This window comes from Scleropages formosus, chromosome 11 (genome assembly GCF_900964775.1).
Source record: "Scleropages formosus chromosome 11, fSclFor1.1, whole genome shotgun sequence".
Lineage (NCBI taxonomy): Eukaryota > Metazoa > Chordata > Actinopteri > Osteoglossiformes > Osteoglossidae > Scleropages > Scleropages formosus.
The window spans coordinates 8,862,913-8,875,383 of NC_041816.1; the positions used below are offsets into that span (position 1 = coordinate 8,862,913).

The window sequence follows — 12,471 nt, forward strand, 5'->3', positions numbered from 1 at the left end:
AAAATTTTAGCAAGTTAATAAAGTCCTTTAATCAATAAAGAACAAGCTGATTGTGCTATACTTGGATTAATAACAGGCAAGGTACAGCCTGCCACTTTTCGGCAAATTAAAAATGTGTGCAGGAGTTTATGAATAAATTATTTTAGTTATAATTGCAATAGAAGTTTGGGGCAATTTGATTAAACCCGAGCATGGGGATCACTTTACAAGCTGTTAATTTAAATCAGAAACTTCCGAACCAGAAATAGGAAGCAAAGAAATACTTCCAAATGTGTTTACAATATAAATGCACAGTTTTGAGGTTCCATCTTCTTTCCTCATCTAGACTCATTTAAATGATGAGTTATTCACCAGCTTGATAAAATATCAACTGATGCATACTATAATAGCCAGTTTAGTATACCAGCTAACTTTGTTATTTTCTGCAAACTGCTTGGGTAATTTGGCATGATTTGTGTAACTTGACTGTTTCCAAGCCAGATTAATTCTTCAATGCCACAATTTTATAAAACCCAATTTCTGAAGCTTGAGCTAATTTCTATAACAGATTTACGAATTGTAATGGATCCTGTCACAAACTGTAATGTTAAATATGTGCTATTTCAGCAACACTTTCACTCATGAAATGTGCTAAAATGTAGGGTTTATGTGTAAAAATAGATTCCTTATAAAGCTTGAACTTGTATATGTACTTGTATAATTGAGTGTCAGAGTCATCATTCTTGCCTTCAACCTTTCGGTCCAATGGCAACAGCTTTAACACCTACACTATAAGCTGTCCCTACAAGACAGTAAATTTGTTATGTTCCACCATATGAGGCAGTATGCATTACAGAAGTAGCTGCATAAAGCTTTTCCATAATTTACATTTAATTACAGTTTTCATAAGGGGCACAGCAGGTTTGACTGGGTCCTGCTCTCCGGTGGGTCTGGGGTTCGAGTCTCATTTGGGGTGCCTTGCGGCAGACTGGTGTCCTGTCCTGGGTGTGTCCCCTCCCCCTCCAGCCTTACGCCCTGTGTTGCCAGGTTAGGCTCTGGCTCCCCTTGACCCCATATGGGACAAGCAGTTCAGCCAATGTGTGTGTGTACATGTGTGTACAATTTTCATAGAGGGTGCAGTAGCGCAATGGGTTTGGCCGGGACCTGCTCTCTGGAGGGTCTGCGGTTCAAGCCTGGCTTGGGGTGCCTTGCGACAGACTGGCGTCCCATCCTGGGTGTGACCCCTCCCCCCTCCAGCCTTGTGTCCTGTGTTGCTGGGTTGGGCTGTAGTTCACTGTGACCCCACTTGGGACAAGCAGTTTCAGACTGTGTGTGTGTGTGTGTGTGTGTGTGTGTGTGTGTATATACACAATTTTCATATTGAAAAATATCAAACACTTACACATTTATCATGCACTTACAAGATCAGGTGAGAAGTGATTTCATGAGTAAGAAACACACTCATGCCTTACCTTGGGTAAGAGGTCAATATGGCATAAGAGGAATTATGGGAATCTGACTCAGTACCAACACGAAGAACCTACTTGAAAATTGGTGATAGAAATACATTATGTTATCTGAATTTAGTTGAAGTATAATGCACACAGGATGCCGGGAAACAAGAGGTTGGACGCAAATGCAGGTTTTTTTTAACTGAGATTGCTTTTTGCATGGAGCAAATCCGAAATCACTGTCGCAGAGCAAGTGTCAAAGCCGAGCGTGCAAACACTGTCCGTGATGCAAATTTGAAATCCAAGTTGAATCGTCCAGGTAGAGGTCAAAACTGGATGAGTCAGAAGTAAGAGCAAGGAGCAGGAGCAGGAATGGGGAACAGGTGCAAAGAGCTGAGGCGAGGAGCGGGTGGAGATGATTATCTCAGTGAGATGTCATGACGCAAGTGAGTGATGCATCTGCCTTTTTGACCTTAGCTCCTTGCAGGTGTGTAAACCTGATCTTGCAGGGGCTTGCTCTGGGGCTTGACAGTACCCTCATGGGTGGCTCACAGCGGCCCCTGGACTGGTCCTTGGACTGACCCCTAGACAGGGCACCGGTCGATCTGGATTGGCCAAGTGAAATTAAAGAGGGGTCAAGAATGCCCCTCGTGGGGACCCAACTATGCCAGTCCAGCCCATATCCTTCTCAGTCCACTAGGTAGTACAAACCCTCCCCCTCCGCCACATTGAGTCTGAGAGGGACCAGACGGCATACGCGGAGTAGCCATCCACCTCCACAAGGGGAGGAGGAGGAGCCCGAAAAAAGGAGTGGAGCAGAGATGTCTTGGAAGGCTAGAGGAGGGAAACATGGAAGGTAGGGCATATGCAGAACTGTGGCAGCAGCTGAAGATGGTAGGAGACAGGGGAGATCCTCCGGTTTATCTTGAAAGGCTTGCTACACGTGGGGCTCAGATTCTTGGATGGCAATTTCAGTTTAATGTCCCTGGTGGAAAGTCATACTTATTGCCTAGGCTGATACAGCACCATGTGACATCACCGATCGACTTGGTGTTTGTAATGCCTCGGTGTTCCGCAGAGGTGAGCCTGAACAAATTTACTGACCTCCCCACTCTGCCGATGCCAGTCATCCACAGCCAGAACCTAACAAAGAGTCGGGTTCCAGGGAAGCAGGGGCATTTGCTATCCCAAAAGGCACTGGAGAGGCAACAAGCCAGTGGAGGAGAGAGACAGGGAGTTATGGGCATATTCAGCTCAGGGCAGGAATTGTGACCAGTCAGCCTGGGACTGACCACAGCAGCTGCGAGGGAAAGGGCCTATGTCCTTACTCAGTCTCTCTACTTGACTGGTCACCTGCACATAACTAGAGGTTAAATTGATGGACACTCCCAGTTTGTCCCAGAAGGCCTTCCAGACTGGGGACGTAAACTAAGGTCCTTGATCAGAAATGATGTCCTCTGAAAGGGCATAAACATTTACATTTGCATTTATCTATTTAGCAGATGCTTTTCTCCAAACGACATACATCTTGAAGACAGAAGGACAGAATTTGATGCAGATGCCTGATTCTAAGCACAGTTCATTTGTTACTTTCCACCATATGAACCAACGCACATCACACAAGTAGCTGGATAAAAGTTAATCCATTAATCAACAATGTATAATCACTAAACTGGAACAAACATGTATATCACATGAGTAGCTACATAAAGGTTTATCCATTGTTCAGCAATTACAATCAAAAGGTTTTTGTGCATAAACAATTACACATTAACATGCACTTAAGAGATCATGGGAGAAGTGAGTCTGGAAGAGCTGAGCTTTAAGACTCTTCTTAAATGTAGAGAGAGATTCAGCAGTTCTGAGTGAGAGGGGGAGGTCATTCCAACACATTGGAGCCAGAACCAAAAAGAGTGTCCAGAGCGAGGAGTCGAGCACCTGTAGCCGAGACGGCGTCTTATGAAAGAATTGAGTCCCTGTTCGACGAAAGTTCCATTCTGAACCTATTATCTGACGGCTTACCTATGTGTTGTGTATCATGTAATATGTATTGCTTAGTTGCACCTGCTGACATTGTCGAACATTTCATTTGCTCGAAATGCATGAAAAATAATGACTTGGTGTGGAACGTCTGCGAATGAGAAGAGCGCATTAAGGATTTGATTTATTTGAGAAATTGAGAGTTGGCTGGACTTGGTGTGTCCCGATGCCTCTGTAGCGTCAAACCCAGCATCGACACTTCCTGGACCCAGTACAGCTAGTAAGAAGGTGGATACCCTGGACTGCTTTCACCGCGAGTGGGTAACTCTTCAGAGTAAATCGAATAAAGTGAAGCCTAAGCCACAGGTTCCTGGTTTGGGTTCTCCCGTCCAAATCCAAAACTACTATAAACCGTTCACCCAATAATAATAATAATAATAATAATAATAATAATAATAATAATAATGTGCTTATTTTGGGGGATTCAGCTATCTGAAATATTAAGGTTCGGGGTCCTTGGAATTGAAGGGTAATGGTGAAGTGTTTTCCACACGGACACGTATCTGATATCGAGGCTCATGTCAGTTCTCTGGCCGATAATGCCGTGTCAACTATGATGGTGCATGTTGGCGGTGATGATATTTTTTACCAGCAGTCTGAGGTGTTAAAGAGCCACTTTATTTCTATGTGTAATAAGGCCAAAAGGAAATGTCATAATTTAATAGTGTCTGGTACTTTACCTAGACTCTTCGTTGGGGTCATAGTGTACAGTAGACTGGTGTCCTTTAACAGGTGGTTGGAGATGTGGTGCTGCTGTAATTGCATTTCATTTATTAATAACAGATGATTTCTGGGAAAGGCGAAGGGTTTTTAAAACGTCATGGCGTATACCTCAACTGGAGGGGTTCATTTGTTCTGTCCCAGAACCTGGCCTGCAAGTTGCACAATTGACTCAGCTATGGGTCATCTTCTTTAGCAGCTGTGTGTGTCAATGGGTCTGTTACTTGTTCTGGTACCAGTGGTCATTTTGCATTTGATGGGGTTTCTTGTGCCTTGTCCGGTGTGGGGGGCACTGGCACAGCGGCCTTGGCCAGGTGCTGCTCTCTGGTGGGTCTGGGGTTTGAGTCCTGCTTGGGGTGCCTTGCGACAGACTGGTGTCCTGTCCTGGGTGTGTCCCCTCCAGCCTTGCACCCTGTGCTGCCCGTTCGCCGCAACACAGTGGCTTCGGGCATTGCGTGTGTGTCCAGTGTGGGCCTCGAAACTTTAAAGAAAACCGTTAAGTGCAACCAAAAAATACAAACTATTATCAGACCATGGCGTTTAACAAGATTAGTGATAGGAACTCTTGCACGAGAAACCTGAAATACATTAAAACAGACATTCTCAAGTTACCACAGAGGCCAAACTGTAATATAAAATGCTCTTTATTAAATATTCGTTCACTAACAAGTAAAGCTGTTCTAGTAAACAATATTAAGTTACAAGCCCGATCTATTCTTTCTTACGGAAACCTGGCTTGGTTAGTCCGATACAATTCCGCTAATAGAAGCTGCTCCGGATGGATATAATTATTTTGATAAATCTCATTCTGTACGTCATGGAGGTCTATTCACCATTCTTTTCAATAATAGATTAGCAGTAACATAGAGAAATTGTGACAATTTTACCTTGTTTGATGTTCTAGAGCTAGATTTCAGGCTGAAAGCCAATATAATTATATTCCTTATTTACCTTCCACCTGGACCGTACTTCTCTTTTCTCAAGGAATTTAGTAACTTTTTAACTGATTTAGTCATTACTCATGACAAAATAATCTTGATGGATGATTTCAGTATTCATATAGACGTGTCATTGGATACACGTTTATATGAACAATGGTTTTATGCCTCTCTCAAACTCCGTCAGTTTAACTCAAGCTGTTAACAGTTCTACTCATTCCCATAACTATATGCTCGATCTCATCATAACCTACAGTGATGTTCATCATGTAAATATACACACACAATTTCTGAACCGCTTGTCCCATACGGGGTCATGGAGCCTAACCCGGCAACTCAGGGCGTAAGGCTGGAGGGGGGAGGGGACACACCCAGGACAGGACGCCAGTCCGTCGCAAGGCACCCCAAGTGGGACTCGAACCCCAGACCCACCGGAGAGCAGGACCCGATCCAACCCACTGTGCCACCGCGCCCCCTCTCATGTAAATATTATTCCTTTAAAAGAGACTATTTCCAATCATTACCTATTTACCTTTGATGTATACCTGCCGTGCTGTCTGAAAACAGTAAGACTAAAATTGTGTGGTATATTTATGAAAATAGAAACACACACACACACACACACACACACACACACACACAGTCTGAACCGCTTGTCCCATACTGGGTCACAGCAAACCGGAGCCTAACCCGGCAACACAGGGCATAAGGCTGGAGGGGGAGGGGACACACCCAGGACAGGAAGCCAGTCCGTTACAAGGCACCCCAAGCGGGACTTGAGCCCCAGACCCACTGGAGAGCAGGACCCAGTCCAACCCACTGCACCACTGTGCCCCACTTGATGAAAGTACACACACATTTTCAGAACCGCTTGTCCCATACGGGGTCACAGGGAACCGGAGCCTACCCGGCAACACAGGGCATAAGGCCGGAGGGGGAGGGGACACACCCAGGACGGGACGCCAGTCCATCACAAAGCACCCCAAGCGAGACTCGAACCCCAGACCCACCGGAGAGCAGGACTGCAGTCCAACCCACTGCGCCACCGCACCCCTTGATGAAAGTACTACTGCTAAAATTATTGATTATATTAGAAGATCAGATTTTGGAACAAGTTTTGATCAAATGGTTTCTGAGTATAATTCATGGGTAAAATCCACCCTAGACCCTGCAGTTCCACTAAAAAAATAAACTCATTCAAACTGTAAGAAACTCACCATGGTTCAACAAATCAACTTGTGCAATAAAGTTAAAATGTCTGCAGCATTCAACACAGTCAAGCACCGGTTTCTACTCTCCCCTCTTAGTCAGCTTGGGATCAAAGGAGCGGCACTAAAATGGTTTGAGTCCTACTTATCTGACAGATCCTATCAAGTGAGCTGGCGGAGCTCTCGCTCTTCTCCTCTGCCTCTCTCATCCGGTGTCCCGCAGGGCTCAATATTAGGTCCTCTTCTCGATCTACACCTCCTCCTTTGGCCTGGTCATAGCCTCCCATGAATTCAAATACCATTGCTATGCTGATGATACCCAGCTCTTCCTTTCCTTTCCATCAGAACATTAGACATTTCTGCACGCATTACTGCCTGCCTGTTGGACATCACTGCATGGATGTCTGATCACCACCTCCAGCTTAACCTCTCCAAAACAGAGATTCTTCACCTCCCAGCTGGCCTGTCCACCTATCACGATCAAACTGGATAACTCACTCATTTTGCCTACTTCCTCGGCCAAGAGCCTGGGTGTAACGATTGACTAAAGTCTGTCTTTCTCTCGGCACATTGAAGCCACAGCCCGGTCTTGCAGGTACATCCTGCATAATATTTGTAGGATCTGTCCCTAGCTCACAACTCACTCTGTACAACTACTTGTCTAGGCCATGGTGACTTCACGTCTGGACTACTACAACTCTCTTCTGTGTGGCCTTCCTGCTACTGAGACTAAACCTCTGCAGCTGATTCAGAATGCTGCTGCACGAGTTGTGCTGATTTGCCAAAGTGTTCCCACGTATCTCCTCTACTTATTTCTCGGAAATGGCTTCCTATAGCTGCCCGAATCAAATTCAAGACCCTGGTTATCGTCTACAAATGCATCAATAGAACTGTTCTCAGCTACTTAAAAGACTTGACCAACCACTACACCCCAGCCAGACCCTTTCGCTCGCCTACTTCTGCTCGATTGGTGGTCCCACGCACTAAAGGTAAAGCACGGAGGTTCTCGGTTCTGGCTCCATTGTGGTGGAATGACCTTCCCCTCTCATTCAGAACTGCAGAAACTCTGTCTAAATTCAAGAAGGGTCTGAAAACTCACCTTTTCCCGACCCATTTAGCCCAAGATCTGTCCAGTTCATGTGTGAAGTAAATTTCCATGCACCGTAACTTCATCATCTTCCCCAGATAGGCTTTTACACACCCGCTACTCTGGCATTAAAAAAAAAATCTGGATTCATCTGTCCTGCATTTTATGCACCTACTCGAGCGATGAACATCAGTGCATCAAGTGGAAAGTAACAAATTAGGTTTCCTTAAGAATCACGTGTCTGCAGCTATAACTCTTTCTCTTAATATAATGAATTGTATTTTTGCTGAGATGTATGTCGCTTTGGAGAAAACCGTCTGCTAAATGAATAAATTTAAATGTAAACTGGTAAACACAAAGATTAACAATGCATTTCTGCTTCCATTACTAATGATGAGTTTATGTCATTTTTCAATAATAAAGTAGAGAATATCTGTGAATCCATAGTGCCCTCTAGTTCTGTCTTAGCCGCTGTAAGTGCTTCTGACGATGATAATATTAGTTGTCTGTACTGTTTCAGTAGCTTCTACATAATAACTGTAGAGGAAATTACCGTGCTAATTCGCTCTATGAAAGGTACTACCTGTCCTTTAGACCCAATCCCCACTAAATTACTGAAAGCTGCAGGTAGACCGTGGTATCCTACTCAGTGGATTTGAAAACCTGGTTGGACTAAGGGGTACTGTTCTGAAGTGGTTTGACTTGTGTCTAGCTAACCATGAACAATTTGTACTGAAATCTGATGACAGCACCCCTTCGGTCTCAACTACAGTTCAGAATGATGTGCCACAGGGCTCTGTATTGGGTCCATTACTGTTCTCACTGTATATGTTACCACTGGGTGACATCATTCACAAACACAATGTGAATTTACATTTACATGCCGATGACAGACAGCTCTATGTTTCACTTAAGCCTGATGATCGATCACGCGGCGTCTTTAGGTAATTGTTTTACCAATATAAAATTCAAATTCAAGAGTTTGTCATGTGTACAGTAAACAATTCCTTACACCATACAATGAGATTCTTACTCTGTGAATCCTCTCAGCAGCCTATGACCTAAATTATAAGGACATAAGGAAAGAAAAACACAAGAAAAACACAAGGCTTAAATCACAAATTTACAAAAATTATTATTAGTGCAAAAATCCAAGAAACGAGGTTTTATATGTGTATAAAATGTACAGTGCGCAATGTAAACATGGAAATCGTACATGTGCAAAGTCCTGCAGAGGTAAATTCGGTCTATTCGCAGTTGAGGAGGCGGTGTGTATTTGTGTGCGCAAGGTGTACGGAGGTAGTCTATGGTCTCTGATGTTATTGGCGTTGTGGATGTGTATGTGTGTGTAGGAGGATGAAATTATGGATGAGTAAAAATGTTTTATCTCTAAATGCCAGTAAAACAGAGGTACTTCTGGTGGGTGGTGATACCAAAGCTGTCGACATAATCAGACCAATCTTTACAACAAATGGTATTTGTTTCAAACGTACAGATTGTGTCAATAATTTGGGTGTCCTGTTGAATGGAAAGCTGTTATTTGTATCTTGAGTAAATGCTTTGCAATAATACACAGGGAAAGATGTTCAACTCCTCGTGCCAAAATCAAGGGGGGCTGGACACAACCCAACCACGCCACAGTACTCCATCCCTCCTAAAATCCCACACACCCCTCACCCCCACCAGACAATTCCCTCCACATAAAAAAAAAAAAAAAACTAAAAATCAACCCACATCATGGGCAAGCACCATCCTCCTCGCCAGGAGCCACCGCGAGCACTTCGTTAGGGTTGTCAAGTGGGCACCTTCCTTCGTTGATGTTTCATTGAATTGAGCCCACGACATCTCCAGAAGGCTCAACGGCGAGATCTGGCGTCCCAGACCCACCCTCCTCCATGCCCGCAATGCCATCCTGGGGACTCCACTCACCAAAAAACCTCCCACCCCAGAAATACACAGACCGCCAACAAACCAACCAACACACCACATCAGCATATGGAGGTGACAACAAAACTCAAACCATTTGATGTTCACATAGGCGAGTACTCCCCACTCAAGTGTGCTTCCCCCAAACACCCTGATGCCTCCTCATCCACAACCACTGACTGGATCTTTCTGCTACCTCTGACAAGCTTTTAATCGCTGCTCTTAATGACTGATCTCTAAAACCAAACTCCAGCAGTAGCGACGTGGTTGATTTTGCAAAAAACCCTCTTGTACCAATCTCCACTGGTCTAATAACGCACTACCAGCCTCGCTCCCTCACTTCACCAGCCAACTCAGTGTACTTCAATTTCTTCCTCTCAAAGGCATCTTCCAATGCGTCTTTGAAGGGTATCGTTAATTGAATGAAGTACACCATCCGTGTGCCCTTTGAGAACAGCACAATATCGGGCCTCAACGCCGTGATCGCAATGCACTGTGGCATCTGCAGTCGTTTTCCCACGTCCGCTACCAACTTCCAATCACGCACTTCACCCCACTTAAAACTCGTACCACCGCATCCACGTGTGTGACAAGCAACGCTCTCCCCTTCCCACACAGAAGAAATTACTTTATTTCTCCCACACCGCAGGAGTGAATTGATTTCAACCTGCTTGTTCTAAAACCAGCATGCCAAGGATTTTAACACTTCATTATGCCTCCAAGTATATCTTCCCTGAGATAAACTAACCTTACATGCAGACAAAATATGCCTCAAAGAGGCTATACCACCACACAAGCTGCAAATCAGCTCTGTACCTACCCAGCGATTAAGATTCTGTGAAGTAGGGGAGAACATCGTAGGTGGCTCCGATGAGAAACTTAAGACAACCGGCGTCCATCGCCCACAGATCATGCCAGCTGATCTTCCGTTTCTCCACATCCTCCCAAGCCAAACATTGCCCTTGCACACCATGTGATGTCGCAGTTACCCGCCTCGTCTCCTCTTCCTGTTCGCGGACAAAACAAACCATCATCTTTCTCCTCTCCGAGACTCCGGCAACTTAGCTTTACTCCATAACTTTATTGGATCGCTGGCACCAAGCCCTGCCCTACCTACCTGCAGCTGACCGACCACATCTCTGTGCTCAAGAGCTGTCTGCGCATGCGCAGCAGCTTCCCGTGGATCCCACTTACATCCTGTTTTTAAACTTACAGGAATCGATCTCACCACTGGGTCCCTTGTGCTTGACAATGTTAATTCCAAGCCAACCTTGGCACACTTGAATTCTTCCACAAGACTAGTCAGTGGTAATTCCAAGACCCCCTTTCCATACAAAGCCACACTACTCAAACAATGAGGAACCCCCAACCATCTCCTAATAACTTTGCTCATAGCCCTTTCCAGTCTTTCAACCCCTGACATAGAGACCTCATATATAGTTAGCGGCCATCTAATACGAGGCAATAAACTAAACTGAAGGCACCAAACCTTCAGCTTCCCTGGTAAAAAAGATTTATCAATCCTATTAATTGCCTGCACTACACACACTTTCAGAACTGCTTGTCCCATACGGGGTCATCGGGGAACCGGAGCCTACCCGGCAACACAGGGCGTAAGGCTGGAGGGGGAGGGGACACACCCAGGACGGGACGCCAGTCCGTCGCAAGGCACCCCAAGCGGGACTCGAACCCCAGACCCACCGGAGAGCAGGACTGTGGTCCAACCCACTGTGCCACTGCACCCCCTGCCTGCACTATATCCTCCCTTAATCTTTTAACCTGCTCCCTGTCGCTTAGTGAGGAGTCATACCACCGACCCAAGCTCTTAATTGGCCTTTCAGCAACTGACGGAACCTTTTGCCCATCAATCTGGAAATTCTCCTGTGATAACTTTCCTTTAAATATCGACAAGCGCCTACACTTACTAGGCTTAATTTTCAATCCGGCCAACTTTAGATTTCTATTCAACTTTGTTAATAAGCAACGAGTACACGGGACAGTAGTAGTAAGCACAGTCATATCATCCATATACGCTCTGATTGGCGGAAGGCGAGAACCATCCTTCAGCCTCATACCCCCAACCACCCATCTCGACGCCCTTATTAACACCTCCATAGCCATGGTAAAAGCCAGAGGCGAGATTGTGCATCCGGCCATTATGCCAATCCCCAGCCGCTGCCAAGATGGGGTGTATTGCTTGGTACAAAAATAAAACTGGATGTCTTCAAAATACACCTTAACCAGTCTCGTAATACACTCTGGGACTTTAAAAAAAATCAAATGCCCTCCACAACAAAACATGCGGCACTGAACCAAAGGCATTCTCCAAGTCCAAAAAAATCACATGGAGGTTTTTACCTTCCATCTTGGCCTCCTTTATCTGGTGCCAGATCATACTACAATGCTCTAAACAGTCTGAAAAACCCGCAATTCCTGCTTTCTGCACAGATGTGTCAATTAAGTTGTTGGCCAGCAAATATGCAGACAACCTCTGTACCACAACACTAAAAAATATTTTCCCTTCAACATTAAGAAGGCATATTGGCCTGTATTGCCCTATATCTACTGCATCTTTCTCTTTGGGTATAAATACCCCTCCTGCTCGCCGCCATTCTTTTGGAATGATACCTTTTTTCCATACTACCACCATCTGCTTCCACAAAAACTTTAAAATATCCAGGGCACCTTTATAAACCCGGTAAGGAACCCCATTGGGTCCTGGAGCAGATGCTGCCCTCGCACGCCGTACCACCTCTTGTACTTCTTTCAACCTTGGAGGACACACGTCCATTTGCGCCACGATCTCCCTTAATGGAGGAATATCTGCAGGTACTTCAAAAACCCTCTCACTTTCACCATTGGTGTGCATTTCCAGCAGATAGCTCTCCAACTCCCTCCTTTGAACATTTAAACAACCAGACTTCTGTTCCTCAAGCAAGGACTTCACAAATTTAAATGGGTCCTTAAAAAATGCCACCCTAGCCTGCTCCTTCTTCTTTCTCCTGAATCTAAGCTTTTCTGCTCTCCTCAACACTACCAACCTACGTTTCAATTCTTCCTGCAAGATATTAATACCACCTCTACCTTCCTCATCTGCTCGTTTCCAAAGCTTTTTTAAGTGT

General features: G+C 45.0%; 1 protein-coding gene across 1 annotated transcript in view; it reads right to left on the reverse strand.

Annotated features, from left to right (window-relative positions):
* Positions 1–1,854: 1,854 nt before the first annotated feature.
* The window catches only part of LOC114911891 (uncharacterized), a 171,532-nt gene continuing 160,915 nt past the window's right edge, over positions 1,855–12,471 (reverse strand). Inside the window, exons 2-4 of the mRNA XM_029256355.1 lie at positions 2,535–2,573; positions 2,188–2,264; positions 1,855–2,035 (exon numbers count right to left, since the gene is read on the reverse strand). Coding sequence (XP_029112188.1) covers positions 1,855–2,035; positions 2,188–2,264; positions 2,535–2,573 — 297 coding nt within the window. The remainder of the gene's footprint in view (positions 2,036–2,187; positions 2,265–2,534; positions 2,574–12,471) is intronic.